This window comes from Gossypium raimondii, chromosome 2, assembly GCF_025698545.1.
Source record: "Gossypium raimondii isolate GPD5lz chromosome 2, ASM2569854v1, whole genome shotgun sequence".
Lineage (NCBI taxonomy): Eukaryota > Viridiplantae > Streptophyta > Magnoliopsida > Malvales > Malvaceae > Gossypium > Gossypium raimondii.
The window spans coordinates 45,720,631-45,745,143 of NC_068566.1; the positions used below are offsets into that span (position 1 = coordinate 45,720,631).

Consider the following 24,513-nt stretch of genomic DNA (forward strand, 5'->3'; position numbering starts at 1 on the left):
GTACTTATTTTTTATGAGTTAAGGGCGTAGGGGTGGGGTTTCAGGTTTGGCCAACACTAGCCCTATATAATAATAATTGAATAATTAACAAAATTCGTTTGCACCACAAATTTTAAAAAGATATTTATTAAACTTACTCCTAAAAGTAATATTTATATTTTTATAAACAAAAAAAGTAATATTTATATTTGGATTTTAAAAGGAAGGACTTTTTTTTTGGTCAACAATTTTCTGTCTTGCTAGAATTGGTATAGGTAGATCATAAAAATCTCAAAAAGTTCCTTTTTTTTAGTGAAAAGTTTTGTGGGTTTTTAATAATATTTGATTGTTTCTATTTTGATATTTGAAATTATTATTTTATTATTGTATATTTAAATTTTAAAAAGATAAAAATGTAATATATTATATAACTATTGCGAGGTGTGTTGTTTGTCTTGCTGCAATGTGTCAATGGCGGCGTCCACTTTCATCACCATTGTGACTAATCAACAAGTTATCTTATTTGAAAGATTGACAAATTATTGAAACAACCCTTTGGGCTATGTTGATATCTTGAAATGATTCTAGCTTACCAATGAATATCAATTCACTTGGAGACACATATATTGAGGATCGGATCGATTATATAAAATCTCTTGAATTAAAGAAGTTGGATCAAACCAAAACTTGAAGACTTAAGTTAGCAACCCTTTTTACTTTGGTCATTAATACTATATTGTATTAAGCTATTTTAGTTGTCATTTAGAAGGGATTGTGATTGATCTTTTTAGTTTGTTAGCAAGTCTTGAGAATCCCTGAATATTTTGAGAGATTTGTATAGGTTGTTGTACTAATTTTTTGAACTCTTATTTGTTCAATAAGAAACGTTATTTGTGAGAGTGTATTTTGATAGTAAAACCTTTTTTGTGATTGGTTTTACAAGCTAAGTTCTTGGGGGGGGAGAATTTAGTGGTAAGTAATTTAGTATTTGAAGTACAAAAGTGAGGATTTTTTACTAGGGTGTGCTAGAACTAGTATCACTGATAGTATTAAGTTCAAAGATATTGAATCCATTTTATTAGGCTACGCTCTGCAGATGTAGGGAAACCGAACTGCATAAACAATTTTGTTGTCTCCTGTTTTCATTGTGGTTATCGTAGTTTGATCAAAAGTGCCTACTTCTACGGTCACTTATTGTACTTTTTTTTACATTTTACTTACTAGTTCAAGTCAACAATTCAGGTGGTGATTAGAGGTGAAGGGAGCTGATCTTGAGGATGAAGTTTGGAGTAAAGGATAAGAGAATATATCTTATTCCTGAAGGTGAGAGAGGTATTTATAAGAGTTCGATTTTCTTAAGATACATGTCATCCTTGAAAGGTTTGCTAGTGTTTTTGGTGGTCTTTTATTAAGTAATTAATGTGACATTACTTAATTTGCAGAGTATGTGAGTGACAAGTGATGATTGTTTTGTCGAAATAACTTGATTGTTAGAAGTGTTTGGTTTGTGTGTTCTATAAGTCTTGGTAGAACAATGCTCACGGTAGAGCAGATATGGTTGGCGAAGTTAGGCAAGTGAAATCCAAGTGGTTATATGGTATCAGCGTAAAGGTCATTGGGTGGTAGAGTGTTTATGTAACAATAATAACTATAAAGATGTTTAGGTGAGATATTTAAAACTTGTTCTTTTATGTCTATATGTTATATGTATATCGAATAAATTAGAAATAACTAATACATATCAATTGTGGAGACTGAGATGATTATAGTTGTATTCGACATTCACAGATGTGATAATGGTATTCAAGTTTTAACATTCATCACATGACAAGATGGGGTCGGGGCAAAGCATACTAATAGTAGAGTGCTGCCCTCCCCTTGCTCCATTTTCTTTAAATAAAAATATTTTAAATATTAATATTTTTTTAAATTAAATAATTTAGAATGTGTTTCGGTAAAGAATTTTAAAATTTTAGAGATATTTAAAATGCTAGCGTTTCAAAATGCATTATTTTAGCGATTATTTTATTTGGATAAATTTTTTTTAGAAAAATTAAATTATTGAAATTTCATGAGTTAAAAAACAAAGTATAAAAGAAGAATAATGATAATAAAAATAAATAATATAAAAATGTGCAATATTGTTAGCTTTGATTGATCAGGCTTTTGATACATTGAAAAGCTAGTTAGCCACAATCATTTTCTAAAGAGGGATAAACTATTGACACTTGTTCTTCGGCCCTCAACCTTAAGCCCACCACAGATTTTCTAGTTTTACCAGTGTATTATTTGTTTAACATGAATTTAGGTCACAACTCTAACATTTATGTTGTGCTTTGAATTATTCTTTTAATGAACTTTAGTCCTATGTCTTTTTTTTATTTTCTGTTCTCGTGTTTAGCTTATTTGCTGTCCTCTGCAAAGGCATGTACCTTCATCTTGTGGAAATATCTGTTAACGCTCAGTTTTATCAGCACTGTAAAAAATTATATGGAATGAACGTAATGTAGAATCTGATTACTTTCAACTTTATGTCTGTGGATAGTTGAGAAATTGATGAAATGAACATCATGTTGAGAAATAACGTCATTGATATTGAGATTGCTGCGGGAACAATTAAGTCAAAAGAAGTTTCAGCTCCATCTTTTAAATTCAATACAAAAACTGATCAGGCGGCATCTGGTAAGAAACAAGTGGCTTTCAGAGTATGTTACTTTTGTCTTTAAGCTTTTTACCTTCCCAAAATGTAAGGTACTGGGATAGATGCATTATGCTGAACATGCTTTTGCTTGAAATTTCGATGCAGCTATATTGAAGGACTCTGAATTGAGTGAAGTTGAGGGAGAAGAGTGCCAATGTAGTACTCGGTTACACTTCTTGACAATGGATCAAGGTAGGACAATTAGAGTTTATAATATGCTTCTATGTTTTTACTGCCTTGAGGTAGAAGTCTATGCCAACAAATGGATCTGCCTTGAGGTAGTCCACTTTCTTTGTTGGATTACTTATATGTGTCAACTTTGTGCTATCTACCCTGGAATATGAAATCTTATTGCAGTAGCTTTAGAAGTAGGATAACAAATTGCGATTGATGTGTATGATTATTGATTAGTAAATCTTGTAAACTATGAATTTATTTCAGATTACCCCTTTATGATTTCATTATAAATTCTTTGAGCCTCTCAAAAATATTTGGTAATACCTGCAAAAATGTTTGGTGCACTTCATTGTCAGAGAAACATAGAGGTTATTGTGACAATAACATTTCATGTTTAGTTCCATTTATTTGAATTGAACCTTAATTACTTATGATGATGTTGTGTTAATGATATACCTGTTGCCTTTTGTTGTGCAGAGTGATATACTTGGGTTTTTTTTTCCATGCCTTTTGAGTCACGAGCAATCACTCTGCACGAACAACTTACTCCATTCTAGTTTTCTCCATGAGCCGTATGTGGAAGCCATCTGGAAGCTGTAAACCTGGAGTTCGGAGTATATTTCCTCCTTTGATTGGTTCCCACCTGAAACAAGGTTCAAGATTTATGAGTTTTTTGTCTTTTGCTCTTTCACACATAATGTGCTGGGCATATATAAAACATCTTGTAATTTGTTCTTACCTGTACTTTGTAACCAGGCAATGGAGAAACACAGCCATCTGCACTTTAGCGAAATCTGCTCCGACGCAAAATCTCATGCCACCACCAAATGCCATGAAATTCTTTGTGGCTCCATTTATTTCTACGCCCTGCAGTTATAGAAGTGGAAGAATTGTTTTGAGTTTCAAAGTTTAGAAGCAACTCGCAGGTAAAGCGGATGAAAATTTGAGTATTGACCAACCTCCCATCTTGATGGATTAAAGGTCAGGGGATATTTATATTTTGCTGGATTCAAGTGCACAGCTGAGGGACAGACCATTATTGCCCAACCAGCTGGAATGGTATATCCTACATTATCACCAAATTTGGTGTGTTAGCTTTCTTATAAATTCATGGCCAAATTTTTTTAATATAACAATTGGAAAGTGGGTCTTGGAACAATTTTCATGCCTACCTTTAAAATGGATTTCTCTTAGTGCTTTTCTGAATATTACTGGCGCTATATTTGCTAGTCTAACCGTTTCATTGATGAACTGTAAGTTGTACTTGTCAGTATGGAAACAAACAACCTTTCACAACTGATACCATGTCCTTATAAGCTTAGATCACAAATTTCTCACCTGGAATGTGTATGTCATTGATTTATATTCTTTCCATGTAAGCCCAGAGCCTGTATTTTCCCTGTTTCGTAGAATTGTCTCATGCTCTTCCTGTAAGGTGGAAATACTAAGTTCATTTTTGTTCGAAAAAACGATTCCGATTTTGCAAATCCAGGAATATAAATTCACATACCCTTAGTTTTTTCAGCACTGAAGGGTCATCAGAAAGGAATTTTACTGCTAAAGTTAGAGCCATGGAAGTTGTTTCAAAACTGGCAAATAGTAGAAGGAACATCAAGTCCAAAGCTATTTCCTCTGTTAGAATTGTTCCCTCTTTCTGAAGTTCTTCAAGGACAAAATCGAAAAAGTCACTTCGGCTCTTCCCTGGCATTGCCCGCCTTTCGTTTAGCAGGTTCTTTAGCATTTTCATTGCATTTTTCCTTCCCTGAAAATATAAAAATTTCAAGAACTAATCTACAATAGAAAAATGGTTAACTACATGTAAACATTTGTTATTATGCTCTAGAATGGCAAAAAATATAACTGGTTAACTACCTGTAAACATTTGTGATATGCTGTTCCAGGAATATCCAAGGGAAAGGAGAGTAATCCTTTTATGAAGGCAACGAAGTTCTCCCTCAGATTCTGGGAGGCATTGTCTTGGTCGTAACTTATCAGCTTTTTGGCCGTCAGATCAAATATCATCTGCAATTAAAAGACAAAGGTATCATTACACTGTATTCTGAAACTTAAAAATTGAGATTTCTTCATAAATATGGGGGAGGGAGTATTTGTGTAAGTACAGCAGCGGTTGCTTCTTTTAATTCAACTGTTTCTTGGATTGACCATCGTTGTAACCTTCTACAAGCTGTTCGCTCAACTTCAGGGAGCATCTTTTTTATATTTTCAGGGCCAAAGAGACTAAGCACCATACTCTTTAGGTACTTGAACATGAAGCCATGTAAGGATCCTACATTTTGACGTCCTAAGATCTTTGTGAACGTATCCGGATACCAGCTCTGAAACAGCTGCCCTTCTTGAAGAAACACAAAGTGATTGAGATCCGGGTCGGTCAATACGATTACCGGTTGTCCCACTATGCTCGTCTTGAATACTGGCCCATACCTGCAACCAAGTAGCAATGAACATGTTATGGAGTGGAATAATTAAGAAGATTATCACGAGGAAAAGGCCATGGAGATTGAATTGACCTTTTCATTCTCTCTTTGAGAAAGGGGGCAATATCATTAGTAGTGTTGCGGCTGAAGAACTGAAGAGTCTCACCAAGAAGTGGGAAACCCATAGAACCTGGTGGGAGTTTGCCATTACATCTAGGATTCCTCCAGTGGTAAACCCAATATGTGATGCATATAAGGGGAACCAACGCTCCAATCCACAACACCAACATCTTTTACTGAAATGCTGATATATATAATTATGGTTTATGAAGGATGAAGGAAATGGCAACGGTTGATGATGATATTAGCTGAAATGGAAGAGTTGTAGGAATAAAGAAACATGGAGAAGAAAGTGTTGGCAATTGGCATGCATATTATGATTCTTATCAGCCATGGGAAGTTCTCCTTAAATAGGTAAGCCGATACATTCAACTCTTCGATGAAATTGATTATATTTTACTGTTCACACAACAATTGGGTGAGTATTAAGTAAATATTAAATAATAAAAGTATTAACATCAAATAATAGTAAAAGAGGTTTAACTATATTCACACAACAATTGTGGAGCTAATATATAGACTCTTTAAGTGAACAAGCCGATTTTTAGCTTCAGCAAAAGAACTTAGTAATGAGTCATGCATTTTCTTGCATGTAAATAGAGTAAATAATTAGCCTTGAGCTAATATCATAGATTTTTTACTCTAGTGACCATAAATGGATTGGACCCCCTCATCATGGATATGGATGAGCATATCCGAACCCCATTGATCGAAGGTCATCTCTTAGTGTGAAATTTTGGTAAGGAAAATCTTAAGGTTCTATTTGCATTAAGCTATATTTGTTGTGCAAATAAGTTTCAAGCAAATGAATCTCGAGATATAATGAAGTAGGATGACTATTTTCGTTTTGCATTGATGAAAAAGAGTCCATTAAGTATTGGGTAGAGTATAAAAGGAAAATCAATTTCTATAATTTTTTGTACAATAATTCTTTATAAAACAATCTAAGACTAATAGAGATGGAGGAATAAAAGAAAGAACTTTTTGAGAACTTTCGGTATACCATCTAAATGAAATCTCACTCCTATTTCTAAGAACTCTATTTCTCTTTGTAGAGACGTAATTGTTCAATAGGTGTTTTTCGAATAATCATACATTTTAAATAAACATAATTATTCAAGTAATATATCTTAAATAGATATAACTATTCAAATAACATTTCATAAATAAATATAACTCCAAGTAATATTACTTGAATATTGTAATTATTTATTAAAAATCAAGTGATATAATTTTTCATTTTTAAGAGACATCACTCATTACTATAAATAATTATAACTCTTTATTAATAACCAAAAATGTTAGAGTTGTGACCCAAATGCTTATTAAAATAAAATATAAGTGGCAAGATAGGGGGATCCACAAGGGCGAAGACTGAGGGCCGCAACCTATTATGGATCTCCAATAAGCAAGATATGGCCCCCGCGGTACGGTACTGGCTGTACAAGAAGAATCAATATAGAGGTATACTTCCTCTGTTTGATATTAATTTGAATAAGGTGTTTCAACCTTACTGCATTACTTCTATTAGAGGTTGATTAGAATAAGGTTTTTTAAACCTATAAATAGACGCAGTCTATACTCCTTGTAACTTATTCAAATTTGACATAGTAAATTTTATTCTCCTCTGCCCGTGGTTTTTTTCCCGAATGTGTTTCCAAGTAAAATCATTTGCGTGTTCTATTTCTCACTCTTTTCTTGTCATTATCAACATTCTATTTTTAACAAAAAAAATATCTTTTGATTACTTGCACCATTTCATTTATAGTTATTGAAATACTATAAATATTTAAAAGCATTCCAGCAATCTCCTCTCATTTTTAAGATATTTTAGATTTTGATAATCTTGTAAATCAATTTGCATAAATGAAAGTATCTTACAATTAAACCTTCACTTAGTGAAAACATGTTAAAGTTAATTGAAATTGCATGGTAGATTAAGCTTTGAACCAATTATTCAATTTGGTTAACTGAACACATCTCACACAATGATTTCAACATCGATCAATGCGTAGTATCTGGGGACACTATTATGACCATTTGTTTGTTCTCTTTTCATGAGTGTTGTTAGAGCCAAGCCCTTAAGCTCCTAGAAGCGGCGACACTTCCCACTCACATAAGTAGATCCCATTGAGAGTGTTATCGTAACTCTCACATATTAATGCTATGAGTCCACTAAGATTACATTACACATCCTTACTTTATCATTATAGGTACCTAACACTTTAATTTTAAGATGAAATTATTTATAGTGCTAGCAGTCAGATACTGATGATGTATTTTGTCTCATAGAACTCGAGACTTGATGTTACATCAAGCGTCAAGTCAAGTTTCAATCAAGGGAGACTCTAATTAATGGGTTTGAGCCTCATCTCTCTTGGGGTTTTGTTGACTACATCTTTTGTAACACCCTATTCTCCGACCTGATTGTTGGGTTCGAGTTACAAGGTGTCACATTCGTTCCCGGAGTAACTACAATCAAATAACATTCGATTTAAAATCATTAACATTCAAGTATAAGTAAAACATGTGTATAAAATAATTTGTAATAACTTTTGGATCTTATATGAGCTTATGAAAGCTCTATTGCTAACCCGATGTCAAATTAGGACTAAATTGTAATGTTTTCAAAATAACGAGTTGACGTCGCAACTTTAAGGGTTCCTCATCGCAACTTCGCTTTGACATTTGTTCAATACTAATTAACGTAGGTACATGCCATATAACGAATAAAAAGGGATCATATAAACATTGTTGAGTTAGGGATCACTTTTTAAATGCTGGAATTATTTATTGTGACTTTGAAATGTACCTAAACTTGTGCACGAGAAAAAAAATTGTATGCTGAACGATAATTGTCAGTGATAATTTTCATAATTCAAGTAAATGTAATATAAGTTTATATCAATTGCATTCATCCAATACTAATCTTATTATCAACTAATTTATATGTCATTAATGTCAATTCTTAATCAACACATCAGTCAATACATGTCATTAAGAGTACCATTTATCTCTTATGAATGAACCCATACATAATTCAATTAATCAATCTAATGATCATATCATATTAACATACTATTGTCAATAATGTTTACAATCATATCCAATTAATGATATTTGATCACAACATTATATATATCATTTTCAAATCAAAATGATTGATTTGACAAATTCCATTTCGGCCCTCTAGGCTTGTATAATCGGTTTGCATGATCTTTCACATGCTATTGATATTCATATATCGCAATTTACATTTGAATCATCAAACCATGATATCAATCCAATTCATATATCATTTAACCTAATCAACATTTTATAATTCTATTAACTTGACTCGGATTTAAGACGGGTACACAAATTAATCAACCTGCATCCCAGTCTGACACTGCAGTGTATCATCAGATAAAGCGAAGTAAATACACTAGCACACATAATGCATCATTGGATAAATCGAAGTAAATATACTAACACATAAGTGTATCATTCGATGAACCAAAGCAAATATATTAGCACATAAGTGCATCATCAGATAAACTGAAGTATAAACCCATACACAATCTAATTTTATGGCATGGCATTTATATCTGACTCTGTTCGAACAGTTAACAGGGTAATCAATTTTCCAATTTCATCACATAGTTCAATTCACATCCATCATTCCCAATCCATCATCAATTCACCATTCTAACACATCATATAACATGTTTCAACTCAATTTCATAACAATTATCACATATCAATTAAATCATATTGCTTCCTGTTTTATTCAATTTAGTTCTCTATATTGATATACCATAACAATCACCACAATTTAATTCATACAACCACTATATACTCACCTCATTACTAAATCATGCAATTCAATATGAATCTGCAATAATTAGATTGATCGCGAATACTAGAAATACAAATCGAAAGCTCGTATCACTTGTTGTCGGCTCTCACTTTTCCTTTCCCTCTCGACTATTTTGGGTCGATGTTAGCTACATATAATCACAAAATATATAACACCATCAATTTTCATTCAATCCACAATCAAGTATAATATCAGACATATTTTACAATTTATTTAATTTAATCCCTAAACTCAGGACAAGCATAACTTTCGGTATAAAGCTTCAGATTAAAATCTAATTTCACATATATTCATTAGGGACCTCCTACTGTCTATTCCTACAAAATTGCATAATAGTTTTGCATTTTACTCAATTTGGTCCTTAATGTATGAAACTAACAATTAAGCTTTACAATTTAGTTTTTTTTCATAATCTAAGCTTAATTTCTATTTTCACACCAAATTCATTCATTTCTCAAAAGTGATATCCTTAAAAGATTTTAACAGTTTTACAAAAGGATACATGAACTAGCTAAATCAAGCTCCTATAATTTAATTTCCATAAAAATCAAAGAAAAATGACTAGGAATTTACTTCAATCTGATAGCCGAATGTCCAAGGATTTTCAAGCTTTTCTTCCTTTCCTTTTTTTCTTTGGTTTCCACGGGTTGAAGATGAAGATGATAGTATCTTCTCTTTCTTTCCATTATGTTTATTATTTATACTTAAATTAACATGTTTTAATCTAATTAATTTACAAAAATATTTAATTAGTTTAAGTTAATGGTATCCACCATCAAATCCCACTATCATATAATTTAAATTTAGTTTATTTACCATTTTAATCCTTTAAATAATTGCTATTTAAGTCTCCAAGCTTTTTCCTAATTAAAATCTATAACTATTAAACTTTTACAATTTAACCTCCGAGCTTTAATTAACCACAATTTCAGCTAAATTACTTAACCAAATTTCAGTTCATCTATATATATTATGTTATTTATAACCTATAAAAATTAAATTTACAGTTACAGTTACAGTTACAGTTACATATTATTTCTTATGAGGACAAGTTAGGGAGAAGGTAAAAATTTGCTTATTATTGCATTCAGAAGTGTAGTGCTTCTGCTGCTAGGCTTTTACATCATAAAGTATTATCTGATCTCAGTATAGTGGGGAGATGATTATGGGGTATATTTCCACCTTTGGTTGGTTCCCAGCTCTATATTATTATCTGCCTTGTTTCTATTAAAGTTTATCCATTCTAGTTTATCTCCATGAGCCTTATGTGAAAGCCATCTGGAAACTGTAAACCTGGAGTTCGGAGTATATTTCCTCCTTTGACTGGTTCCCACCTGAAAGAAGGTTCAAGATTTTGATTTCTTTTTGTCTCTTTCTCTCCCAAACACAGTGTGTTGGGCAAATATAAAGCATCTTGTGATTTGGTCTTACTTGTACTTTGTAACCAAGCAATGGAGAAACACAGCCATCTGCAATTTACTGAAGTCTGCTTCGACGCAAAATCTCATGCCACCATTAAATGCCATGAAATTCTTTGTGGCTCCATTTATTTCTACGCCCTGCAGTTATAGAAGTAGAAGAATTGTTGAGTTCCAAAGTAGAATTTTATGTGATTATTGTTTTAGAAGCAATCTAGCGCGGATGGAATTTTATGTGAAAGTCGGTTAGTGACAATTATAAAGTGCTTTCTAAAATCCCTCCATGTCCACTTTGTTCAACGGTAGAGAAAAAATAAAAATAAAAAAACAGTTTGAAGAGGATGTGATTATCGGCAAACCATTTCTCACCTAAAGGGGTTTTTGCTTCAGTTGATATATCCTCTCCAACAAAGCTCGAAAAGTTGACGTTTAATTCTATTTTTAAAGTGGCGCGAGACGGCGTTTTTTATGGCGGAATTAGTGGAGGCGGATAGGAATTCGACGGACGAGTTACAGACGTTACGGATTCCGGCGATGATTAACAGTAAATTAAGTACGTTTCCTACCCGCTGTATGAATTTGACATGTATTCGCTATGTTCTTTAATTGAGAAAAGAATGAAACAGTTTTGCGCATTTTTAAATTTTGAAATTTGGAGGGAAATCAAAACTTTAAAAAAAAAATGGGGGCGGAGATCTTTGAGAAAGAATCTCTGTTTATTTTTTTCCTACGATTTTCTTTTCCATGATGTTCGTTTTAAACCTCAAGAATTCTACGTTAAGACACGCAAATGCTAGCCAGATGCTTGGCCTGTCTTTCTTTGGTAAAGATATGAGAGAGGCTAGTAAAACTATTTCCAATTTAAATTTTAAATGGTGTTAAGGTTTGTTAATCTATTTATGGACATAATAAATGATTCTGCTGATTGTTTTCTAGCATCTGTTTTGTAAATTGCAGAATGAGGCATGGAGAACACTCAGTTTGTATTCAAATTATCACACAACTTGTTGAAGTCATTTTCTATTTGAATAGGATTTTATATTATTTGAATTATTCTGTTGCTAGGTTAATGCTGTGATTTGAATTATTCTTTTAGTGAACTTCAGTTTTATGTCTTTATGATCAAGGCAAAGAAGCTTCAACTCCATCTTTTAAATTCTATCTGGAAAACTTTATTTTACTATTACTGAACTTTGTTGGATTACTTATATGAAGTCTTATTGCAGTAGCTTTAGAAGTATTGTAACAAATTGCTATTGATGTGTATGGCTATTGATTAGTAAATCTTGTAAACTGCGAATTCATTTTAGATTACCCCTGTGAGAACGTTGGAGAAACCTGCCTGTTATTTTGACAATTGCATTTCATGTTTTTGTTTGTTCTGTTTATTTGGAAATACTTGTGACGATGTTGTGTTAATGATACACCTGTTACCATTTGTTTTCCAGAAGGGAATGCTGGGGTTTTTGTTTACTTCAGTTATCATAAACAGCATCTTGATGAGTTTGATAGTGCCATTTGGTTTCCTTTTGGCTATATTTGAATAGATAATACCTTCTTTCTTATGAGGACAAGTTTGGGTTTGATGCAGAGATTCAGTATATATCTCTAGTCAGAATATTGGTATTGGTAGTCTCACATTCATGCCAGAAACCATATGAAATCCAAGCACCACAAACGTGATTGTTGATATAAAAGAAGCATCGTCACCATGAGTACAGGCACAACCATTCAGAAAGGGCACACTGGTTAGTCTTATTATTGTCTGCATATTGTTCAAAAGGTAGATGTGTCAAAAGTTGTAGAATCATACAGTACACTTGGAATGGAGGAAATTTGACTTCTGATTGAACTGTTAGATTACTCACGTTTGGAGTTGCATTGCTAAGAAGTTCCTTTTTCCTCTTTAATCCGAGAAAATGGATATGTAAAATTCTAAGAATAAAGCCTAATATTCAGAAAGAAGAAAAAAAAACAGGAAAAGCTGTGAAAAAATATGACCCGTTATATCATATTTCTTTTCTTATTTTCTTTTTCCATTTTTCTCAGGTATATGATGAGATTACAAAATTTATATACGACCATTGGTGAAACTATGATTTAATCTTGGTTGGAGCAGTGACCGAATACATTCTCTATTTTCTAAATTTGTCTACAATATGAAGATTTACTAACAAGTTGTTATCCTCTTCTGCAGTCCAAGAAAAAAAAAGAATAGTAGCAACGCTGATTGGTAAGATGCAAAGTTGGAACATTTTTGTGTTTTGCTTCTTAGCCATATAGCCTGACTTGGATTGACATTGTTTGCTGTTTCTGTAAAAGTTACTCCATTCTAGTTTTCTCCATGAGCCGTATGTGAAAGCCATCTGGAAACTGTAAACCTGGAGATCGAAGTACATTTCCACCTTTGATTGGTTCCCACCTGAAAGATTCATAGATTTAGATGAGTTTTTTTTTTTCTTTTGTCTCTTGCTCTCCCTGACACAAAGTGTGTTGGACAGATATGGAACATCTTGTAATTTGTTCTTACCTGTACTTTGTCACCAAACAATGGAGAAACACAGCCATTTGCACTTTAGTGAAGTCTGTTCCAACGCAAAATCTGAGGCCACCACCGAATGCCATGAAACTCTTTGTCGCTCCATTTATTTCCACTCCCTGCAGTTAAAGAAGTATAAGAATCATTTTATGTGATTTTGATTTAGTAGCAATCTTGCAGGTAAAAGTTGATGGAATTGTGAATTAACCCACCTCCCATCTTGATGGATTAAAGGTCAAGGGATCTTGGTATTTTGCTGGATTCAGGTGCACAGCTGGGGGACACACCATTACTGCCCAACCAGCTGGAATGGTATATCCTGCATTATCATCAAATTTGATGTGTGTTAGCTTTCATATTTATTGCAAGGATAATTTTTTTTTTAATATAACAATTTGAAGGTGGGTCTCAAAATATTTTTGATGCATAATACCTTTGAATTGGATTTCTCTTAGTGCTTTCCTGAAGATTCCCGGCACTATATTTGCTAGTCTAACTGTTTCATTGATGAACTGTAAGTTGCACTTGTCAGTATGGAAACAAACAACCTTTCACAACTGATAATATGTCCTTGTAAGTTTAAATCACAAATTTTCTCACCTGGAATGTGTATGTCATTGATTTATATTCTTTCCATGTAAGTCCAGAGTCTGTGTCTTCCCTGTTTCGTAGAATTGCCTCATGCTCTTCCTATAAAGTGGAAATACATAAGTTCCATGTTTGTTTAGAAAAGGATTCGGATTTTGCAGATTCAGGAATCATTTCACATACCCTTAGTTTTTTCAGCACTGAAGGGTCGTCAGAAAGGAATTTAATTGCTAAAGTTAGAGCCAGGGAAGTTGTTTCAAAGCTAGCAAATAGTAGAACGAACATCAAATCCAGAGCAATTGCCTCTGTCAGAATTGTTCCCTCTTTCTGAAGTTCTTCAAGGACAAAATAAAAAAAGTCATTTCGGCTATTCCCTTGCATTGCCCGTCTTTCATTTAGCAGATTCTTTAGCATTTTCATTGCATTTTTCCTTCCCTGAAAAAGTAAAACATTCAAGAATCAATACACAAAAGAATGGATTTTTTTTAACCTTGTTATTTTGAACTGGAATGACAAGGTTAACTACCTGTAAACATTTGTGATATGCTGTTCCAGGAATATCCAGGGGAAAGGAGATTAATCCTTGTATGAAAGCAACAAAATTCTCCCTCAGATTCTGGGTGGCATTGTCTTGGTCATAACTTATCAGCTTTTTGGCCGTCAGATCAAATATCATCTGCAAATAAAGACATAAGGTATATCATCATTAGACTGCATTCTGAAACTTAAAAACATGAATGTGGGGGGACGGTGTATATGTGTAATTACACTAGCAGTTGCTTCTTTTAATTCAACTGTTTCTTCGTTTGACCATCGTTGTAATCTTCTACAAGCTGTTCTCTCAACTTCAGGCAGCATCTTTTTAAGGTTTTCAGGACCAAATAGATTAAGCACCATATTCTTTAGGTACTTGTACATAAAACCATGTAAAGAACCCACATTTTGGCGTCCAAAGATCTCGGTGAACGTATCCGGGTACCAACTCTGAAACAATTGCCCTTCTTGTAGAAACACAAAGTGATTGAGATCCGGGTCAGCCGATACAATCACCGGTCGCCCCACTATGCTCGTTTTGAATACCGGCCCATACCTGCAACCAAGTAGTAACCAACATGTTATGTAATGAAAAAAAAAAAAAAAAAAACCAAAAAACAGAAAAAAGAAACAAAAGATTATCATTGAGGAAAAAGCAAATTGACCTTTTCATTCTCTCTTTTACAAAGGGAGGAATGTCATTAGTAGTATTGGGGCTGAAGAACTGAAGAGTTTCCCCAAGAAGTGGGAAACCCATAGAACCTGGTGGGAGTTTGCCATTACATCTAGGATTCCTCCAGTAATAAACCCAATGTGTAATGTATGCAATAAGAACCAAAGCTCCAATCCACAACACCAACATTCTCTCACTCAAAAACTATTTATACACTGAAGCTATATGTATATCTTGGATTGAAGGAAGAAGAAGATGAATGCTGATATATGTTTATGGTTTAGGATTGATGAAGAAGATGATGAATGATAATTTGCAGAAATGGAAGTAAAAGAAACGTGGGAAGAATAGACAGGTAGGAGAAGAAAGGGCTGGCATGTATCTTATGATTCTCATCAAACCATAAGAAGCTCTACTTAAATAGCAAGCTAATGCATACAACTGTTCAATGTAATTAATTATATATTATTTTTCCTTTTTCACTTTATTATTATTTTTGTACTCCAAGTATACAACTAGAATGAATAATTTAGAATTCACTCTGTCTAGCAACTGTTCATTTTGTCAACGCCTCACCAGTTGATACCAAAGGAAAAAAAAAAGCCTAGCATGACTCGAAGCATCACACGATCCTTCCCTTTATTTCCTTTCTCTCTCTTCTTTCTTCTTCACCATTGGATGGATATTTGTTTTTCTTTTCAAGGGAAAATATTGTTTACTGTTTGATTTACAGTTGAATATTTAATTTTTTTTATATTTTAGATAATAAGATTTCTTTTAAATTAAGGTATTTATCGTTAGTAGCAGTGATTGATCATAAAATGTGCTCCATTTATATGATCGAGAATTAATTCCCTGACAACATCATTAAAGAATGAGATAAACAATTATTACAACTCATAATTAGATATTAAATGGTGCAGGTATATAAATTTTTTTTACTACCAAGGGTGGGGTAAAAGGAGCTTAAAACATGAAAAGTGAAGAAGCACGAGGCTGAATTTTAGCCTTTTTTAAGGAGATAATGGAGGAACACAAAGAGCAAAACAGTAGGTTTGAGAGGATCGATGGAAGTTCAAAGGGGATCATGTCTGACCAAAAATATATGTACATATATCTTTTAAACCAATCTTACATCATTGAATACTCAAAACAAATCTAATATAGACTTCTTAACCAAAACATCTTCAGATTTGTCTAAAAAAAAAAAAAAACAAATCTATGCTAAATTTTCCCATATATCTATGTGCTTAATTTTGTGCCAACAGAGTTTTCCATATATTTTTTCCTTCTGTTATGGAATCATATCTCCCCTTTTAGATCTTCTGTAGCTGTGTAAAATCCCAATGTCAAACCCCTAATCTTATTTGCATACATCACTAAGATTTTTTTTCCCAATGGGAATGCCTTTGGATATGCATGCAACTACTGTGTTCATATGCATAAACTTTCTCATAATTGATTTCATTGGTTAAAGGCTAAAAGATTATATTGCTGTTGAGATTTTAAACCAATTATGAATACATAGAGCACCGGCCCACCTGGCCATTGAGTCACGGATGTGAGAACCAACTACAATTTGTAGGTAGGTTAGGTTCACTGTGTTGTTGAGTTTCTTTGATAGTATCCTCCATTATTATGCCATTTTAGAGGGGGGGGGGGTAGATTATGTATTTATTACAACGTTTTGTCATAATGATATTGGACAAAACTCCGTGTATAAGCCTTAGAGGATGGGAATTCATAAACATGGTGTTTGATTATTAGCTTTACCTATTAAAATATTATTAATTTTTCTTATATAAATATGGGTATGATATTTCCTTATACGTAGTTTTGTTGTGGAATGATTCAGAAGTGGAATGGTAAAAAATTTATGTTTAAATTTTTAATTGATACTTATCTCGTGTTTAATCTCTAGATAACTTTTGCTCTTTTCATTACTAAATAAAGCTTGTTTTGCCTGGTTTGAGATGAAATAGGACCCATGATTCTTTCATTTCATATAGTTTAGCTTCAGAAAGACTTGCCCGAGGGTCTAGTTACTTGTTAAAGTTTAAAAATTGATTCAATATTTAAGATGGTTTAGATAAAAATGTTTGGTTTAAAAAACGAGTTGGGGCAAAAAGAATACCCATTTAAAACGAGCCATGCTCGAATTTTGAAACTCAAAGCCCAAGCTTGGCCTAATGTATTTTTAAGTTTATATAATATATTATTTTTCTTTTATTTTATATAGGTTAAGATATGCTCCAAGTCATTGTACTTATCGTGATTTAGAATTTAGTCATTTTACTTTTACTTTTAGTAATTTAGTCTCTCTAAATTTAGATTTTAAATTTTAGGTCTAATTATTAACACTAGTAAAAGTACCATGGAGGTTCTTATATTAGGAGTCGGATTGCATTTTGCCTCATCTACTAAAAATAGGACAAAATGGTCCATGTACGTTAGATCAAAGAGCAAACTGGTTCTTCTTTTTAAAATGTCATCCATTTTTGCTATTAAAAACTGATCATTGTACATCAACATGAGGTATATGTGACGTTGTTTGATTATTTCATCAATCACGTTAGTATTTAACAATACAAATGAATGGATTTTTTAACTAAAAGGATCAATTGCTCTTTGATCTAATATATATGGAAGTAGAATGGGCAAAATGCAATCTGACTCCTAGTACAGAAACATCTATGATACTTTTACCATTTTTTGTCACATGCATTGCTACCGGCTTTCCCTCTGTACTTGACCTTTATGTTTTCTTATCGATTATTATAACTCTTACATAATCAATAAAACTATTTTTTTTAAACAGGCGTATCCGATTATAACTATGATGGTAAAAGTATCATCAATGTCCCTATATTAGAGTCGATTATATTTTTTCTTCTAAAGAAAAATAAGCAAATTAGCCCTATATACTAAATCAAAGAGTAATTTGATCTCTCTCTTTTTTTTGTTAAAATTTTACTCATTTGTACTATTAAAAATAAACATAGTTGATGAAATAACTAGATAGTTACACGTGGCATGCCACATATACTTCATCTTTGAAGTACTAGGAACGATTTTAACCGTATAAATAAAAGAAATTTTGGTAGAATGACCAATTTACTCTTTACCATTAACGATAAGGATAATTAATTATTTTTTTAAAATAAATGGAATAAAATGTAATCCAATTTCAAATAAAAATTTATAAACCGAATCAAAATCAAAATTAAATCAAACCCGATTCAGAGTTATTATATATAAATCCTAACCATTACCCAATTCCAACCCATCTAGAAACACAAAATAGATAGTCATCTTGATTTAAACAAATATTTAATGGTAAATAGATTTTGTATTTTATTGTGGACATTAATTGAAAAACAGAAACAGTTTTAAAGCTGTAAAGTCCAATGCCAGTTCTAAACTTGCACGTGCACACGCGGTTTTTCCCTTCTCCTCCGTATATGCATTTTTTATTCCCTTTTTAGTTCCTCCGCTATTAATCTTTTTTATTTATTTATGCTATTAATTTTTATTAAAAATAAATTTATATATTATTATCCAATTAAATTAATAATTTATTTATGAATTGATAATCATATAGAAATTGTATAGACTCAACTATTATAAAAATCTTTAAATTTTACATTTATTTATTTTAAGGGATAATATTTTTTTCTTACTAAGTTCAGTTTAGTATTTATATTTTTTAATCAATTTTAATAATTAAATTTGATAATTAGGTTTATTTTGGTCCCTGAACTTGAAAACTATAAAATTTAGTGATGTAACACTATGAGATTATATCACATCATCACTTGAAAATTAAAATATTTATAAATTTTATATGATGATGTAGTACAATTTTAGAGTGTCACATTCAATGTTTTAATAGTCGGACTAGTGGACTATCAGACCGTTGGACCTATAATAATTAATTAATTAAAAATTCATAAAAATCTATAAAATAATAAATAATAATTTTTTATTAAACCGATTCAAACTATTCGACTATCAAACTGTCTCGATTTTTTATTTTTACCAATTTCAAGTAGTTTTCGAGTAAATTGATTCAATCCCTTTGTATCGATCAAGTCTCGATTTGTCCGGTTTGGTCCTGTTCTAGTGACATTGATCACATCATTAATCTTGATAGAATCCAAATTTAGGGATCAGAATAGATTTAATTACCAGCCAAATAATATACAAATACTAAAATAAATCTAGTTGCCAAATTTAGAAATCAAAGTAAATTTTATATTTTTAAGATTTAAACTCATATTCTATTTTTGATAGCGCAGCACGACTTATCACTTCACCCCTTATTTATTATTTTAATAGATGTAAAGGGACGTGGAGTAGCTTTGATTTACAACCCATATCGGCAAAGAAATAGATGGATGATACTCATGGATATCTCTATCTATACATCCTCCTCAAATTCTCTGTACTTGCACCATAGACACCTCTAAAGCTATTTTTTGCGGTGATTATTTTTTCCATTTGTAAAGTGTAGTGTGGTTTCTGATGCAGAAAAGTTCAAAACTTGTTGAATGGGGATGACAGAGATTGCGTAACTGCTGAGAATGAGCTTGGAAAGGGTCTCTACTATCACAAAATTTGTACAGTAAGATGGCAACAAAAGGCCATGGAGGTGCACAAAATGACAGCTCCTTGCTTTAATTATAAAATTATGAACACCCAAACACTTGATTCTCTAATTATATTAAAAAGATATTGCTGCCAAAAAGAAAAAAAACCCATTGATGTGTGTGCTTTGCTATTACTTGCTGTGACTATCCTCCTCATGTCGGATTTTTCATTCCTTACGAGATTGTCTTTTCAACAAATTGGTGCCTTATTATATTTTGTCTTCGGATATGGGTTTTATTTTATTTTCTTTTTCAACATATGCTATATTAGATTATTAAAAAAAGAAGTTATTTGCCAAAACATCGTTCAAATATTTTGATTTTATAATCGCTTTATAATCCTTAAATCGAAAGAAAAATATATTTAAATGTGTCCTCAAACTTAGAGCATGCTAACTGAATTAATCTATCGGATAATTTTATTAAATTATTTTTAGACATGTGATATAGCATATACATTTTCACATTTTCTTATCTTTCTTAAATATGAACCAAAAATGTCCTAATTTCACAAAATTATAACATATGTCCAACTCTTTGCTAGACCTATACAAAGTTTTTCTTCCTAAATTACTAATTTTAGTTTTTTTTTTATTTTAGATTTTTAATTTTAATTTTTATTTTATTTTTAAGACGTATACATGATGAGTTTTTTTTTCTAAATTATTAAGTTTTTAGTTCTAGTGCTTTTCTATTTTATGTTAGATTTTTAGTTTTAGTTTTCTTTTTTTACTTTTTATATAATATTTATTACTAGATTGGTTTACATAGCAATTCGCAATATCATTATGATCAATACTTAATTCAAATAGAAATAAATTTAAAAATATTATTTTAATTATTTATATAATAGACACATGTTCAAATCATGTGACTTTTATCCCTGTCCCAATATAAAAAAATTAAGAAAAAAATTATTCTATTAATTATTTTCAATTTTAGTTTTTTAAATGATAAGTTTGAAGGTTTGATACTCATAACTCGATTGACATATGTATTAAATCTGTAAGTAAAAGAAATTAAAACATTATTTTATTAATTGCATTATTATCCATAGCGATCCTTTTATCTTTTTATTTATGAGTTAAGGAAGGACTATGGATAGTTCTAAGTAATTTATCAAAAGAACAAAATAATCGAACCGAGATTGTTCAAAAAATAATTATTAATTTTAATTTTGTTTTAAAAATATTTAAAGGAATTAGTCCTCATGTTGATCTTAAGGTCCATATAGGATCCTTATCTAATATTCTCTTAAAATGTAATTTTTTAATGATATATTTAAAAGAATTGTCCCATATATTAATTAGCCAATGATTTAGAATTTGTACTCCATCCGCTAATTGAGTATTAGTTCGATTGACATGGTTATTGTTATTAATACAGGAAAATGTAGATTCGAATATTATTAAAACTTATAATGAGATTATTCAAAGTGATACAAAATCTTCTTGGTAGAAACCTGCATGCAAATTAGGGTTTTACACAAATAAATTTAATAAATAAAGAAATAAAGAGGATCTTCTTCTTGGGTGTATTTTGAAAATTCCATAAGATATATAGAATTAAAATAACAGTAGCTTAGCTACTCATTTTATTATAATGTTTTAGGTCTTATAATTGGACGGTTATGATTATCGATCAAGTTGACTTCAAAGATATCTTTGATTAGTTGTTTATTCTTCTTTCTACATTTAGTCCATAAGGACGGTGATGTATGGTATGATATGATGCCTCTAAATACAGCTGGGTTTTCTCTTTATAAATTTCCTTCTCATTTATTTTTATTTTTTCAGTTATTATATTATTCTATCGAATTAAAAAAAATATCGACTAAATCATAAATGGCGATAAAAGTATCATGGAGGCCTCTTTATCAATACTTGATTGAATTTCGCCCCCTTCACTAAAAATAGGTAAATTAATAATTGTACGTTAAATTAAATAACAAACCGATTATTCTGTTAAAAATTTCATCCATTTCTGTTGTTAAAAATTGACATGATTGACGACATATCCAACAAATTACACGTGGCACGAGGACCAACTTTTAATAGTAGAAATGAATAGAATTTTAACAAAATGACCAGTTTGCTATTTGATATGACATAGAAGGATTAACTTGCTTTTTTTTTAGTAGAAAGTAAAAAATGCAATCCGACTCTTAGTACAAAGATCACCGTGATACTATATTAGCAAATAACTCATGTACAAGTCTTCAATCGATATTAATTTCGAATCCAGTTTCTAAATAATCCCTATTATTTATTATACTTATATTTTGAGAATTATATAATTTTGAATGATGAAATACATTTTTATCGAAATCAAAGTATTCACCGTTAGTAGCGAGGATTAATTTTCTTGCTGTGAATATTTTTTAAGAGGTAAACGATTAACATGAAATATATTTTATTCCCATTGAATATATCTTTAAAATGATTGGGAAAGAAAAAAAGGAAATTTAGATTCAAATAGGATTTTTAAAAAAATCCAAGTAGTGATGAAAAGTATTGATAAAATAAAATAGAGTAATGAATAGAGAAATAGTAAAGAAATGAAGAGGGATGGGTAATGGACTAAAGAGAAATTCAAAGTTGAAATAGTGTGTATATAAATAAATATAAAGAGGAGGTTTTGAGTTATCCAAGGAGGGGAGAAAGTTGTTATTGTCTGTGCCTTTACACACAGGGAAATGTTTATGAAGGAACATCAACTGTTTTAGTCTTATCATTATTATTCTATTTTCAAATATTGAGAAAACCTTTTTGTCTTAAATTAAGGGGAAAACTGGATTTTTAATTTCAATTATAAACTTTTTGAATCGAACTGAATTCGTCCATTAAATTGATTTAATAAGTGATAGATAATTTTTTTTGATACAATGCCTAGAACTATTCTTAAATAGGAGGATAATGGTCTTCAGCGCATTCGAATTCATATCCTCCTACACAGACAATAATATCAATGTCAATTGACCTAAGACCCAATCGACTATAAGTCTAATCAAACTAGGACTTTTGTAGTTGAATGATATCTCTTTACCATAGGAAAATATATATATTTGGTAATTTTAATATAAATTGAATACGTGTGAATAGTGAATAGATGATTGAGGGATTATTATTAATTTTGTAGGGGGGTCCCTAAAAGTTGTTTTATTGAAGAGTTAGGGTTTGACCACAAGTCTCCCTTAATTAAGACAATGAAACAAGGATGCTAACCATTAAAGGAATAGGTGATGATGATTTGTACCCCTCCCACCGTCGCTCTTATGCAAAATTGTTATTTTTGAATGAAACAATGAAGGCAAAGCTTTAAATAGTGAAGACAGTTGGAAAAAGATGACCCAAGTTTGTATTCCGACTTTATGGTTCAATGTATGTTTCATTATAAATCAAAATCAATGTCTTAATTTGTCTCATTTACTTTCTCCAAATTATATGTTACTAAATTCCAAATAACATTGGTTTTGGATTAGGAAACAGACCCACTACTTAAAAGGATAATGACTTTAATATTTAACTATAGCATTAGCTTAGATGACATGCATGCATGTATGGAGTGTTTTTTTCTTTTCCAAAATGGGGTACATTGAAATTTTTTTATTCCCAAATGGGACTACTTATAATTTTTTTAGCTTAAATGGTTTTTCTATATCATTCGATCACAATTTATACATTTATATATGCACATAATTAGTCGATTGAGTCTTAGTTCGGTTGGCATTGACATTATTGCCAGTGCAGAATAATGTGGGTTCGAGCGTGCAGAAGCACATTTATACTCCTACTTAAGGGTTGGGATGTATGAATAGTTCTCAGCATTGTATCAACCTAGATATTTTCACAATTGACTTAGGTGTAGTGTTGAAATTCCATTCATCAATAAAAACTCTAATGATTAGTCATTCATCTTAGACGAAAATGATCATTACTTACAAACAATAATGATTAGTCATTCATCTTAGACGAACGACTCATGTCCATGTTCCATTTTCATAATTCATACAATGCCTATGATAAGATACTATTTAATCTTCCAATCAAGCTATAATTCCATTATTGTGAGTGAAACCATGTCATGCATAAATTATGTACCTAACAAATCAACTCTCATTTTACCACAGTGAGAGCACAAGTTCCATTATATCAAAGTATATGACTTATAAACGCATTGTCATTCGCGTACTCAAGATTAAGTTAAGTCACACCATAAACTTCAGAAGTGAATAAATTCATAAACTAATCTAGGATAAATTTAACTTGGGTCATGTCTAATGCATTGTAAATCTAAATAATCACATCTATATTTCTATCTCTAGGAGTTGAACTAGCTTTGATTGCAAAGACAAATTATCTCACTCATTAGACTTATAGAAGACATAACGGTTCTTTAAATGAATAATTTGTTCAATCTAATTTTATAAATTATTAGCCATTTAGATTACCATGAAAAATAGTTCCTTGAATGATATGTTATTTTAAACTAATACGAAAAGAATCAAAATTCAATATTTTAGAGAGACAACAGGGATTAAATTACCCACGTTCCTTCACTTTACTTCAAAACACGATAAGTCAACAATTTTGACTTTCAATTACACCACAAACTATAATATTATATAATTCCTTAAAAATAATGCGTAAAGACTAAATTGATTGCTTTTATAGTAAAAAAACATCTACCTCACGAAGTTATGGATAAGTAATAATAATAAAATTAAGAGACCCCTCTTCCCTTCTAACGGAACTTTGAATTAGTCTAATTAATCATTGTTTAAGCACCTGGTTTGCCCTATCTTATGACCAATTTACACTTCATAATTCTCATGTTTTATT

At 31.2% G+C, this 24,513-nt stretch overlaps 2 protein-coding genes and 1 long non-coding RNA gene across 5 annotated transcripts; 1 reads left to right on the plus strand and 2 right to left on the minus strand.

Moving 5' to 3' along the window:
• Positions 1-2,591: 2,591 nt before the first annotated feature.
• On the minus strand, positions 2,592-5,711 carry LOC105789149 (cytochrome P450 87A3). The gene is made up of 10 exons (XM_012616402.2): positions 5,386-5,711; positions 4,978-5,299; positions 4,730-4,879; positions 4,368-4,619; positions 4,196-4,285; positions 4,030-4,108; positions 3,817-3,923; positions 3,597-3,724; positions 3,314-3,500; positions 2,592-3,181 (listed from the first exon to the last, which is right to left on the minus strand). The coding sequence occupies exons 1-9, from the start codon at positions 5,580-5,582 to the stop codon at positions 3,401-3,403; spliced, it is 1,425 nt and encodes a 474-aa protein (XP_012471856.1). The 5' UTR covers positions 5,583-5,711; the 3' UTR covers positions 2,592-3,181; positions 3,314-3,400.
• Positions 5,712-10,330: 4,619 nt separating this feature from the next.
• On the minus strand, positions 10,331-15,387 carry LOC105789151 (cytochrome P450 87A3). Of its 2 annotated transcripts, none has more exons than XM_052627640.1 (9): positions 15,016-15,387; positions 14,585-14,906; positions 14,343-14,492; positions 14,000-14,251; positions 13,829-13,918; positions 13,662-13,740; positions 13,441-13,547; positions 13,220-13,347; positions 10,331-10,605 (listed from the first exon to the last, which is right to left on the minus strand). In XM_052627640.1, exons 1-9 carry the CDS (start codon positions 15,210-15,212, stop codon positions 10,515-10,517), a joined length of 1,416 nt encoding a protein of 471 aa, XP_052483600.1. In that variant the 5' UTR covers positions 15,213-15,387; the 3' UTR covers positions 10,331-10,514. The 2 variants fall into 2 exon arrangements, with proteins under 2 accessions (XP_052483600.1, XP_012471859.1); XM_012616405.2 differs by lacking the exon at positions 10,331-10,605 and adding an exon at positions 12,516-13,111 and having other exon boundaries at positions 15,016-15,383.
• On the plus strand, positions 10,551-15,571 carry LOC105789152 (uncharacterized). 2 transcript variants are annotated; one of them, XR_008193770.1, is made up of 5 exons: positions 10,551-11,242; positions 12,281-12,437; positions 12,739-13,540; positions 13,978-14,511; positions 15,308-15,571. It is a non-coding gene; the product is annotated as an uncharacterized LOC105789152 (long non-coding RNA). The 2 variants fall into 2 exon arrangements; XR_008193769.1 differs by having other exon boundaries at positions 14,372-14,511.
• Positions 15,572-24,513: the final 8,942 nt, after the last annotated feature.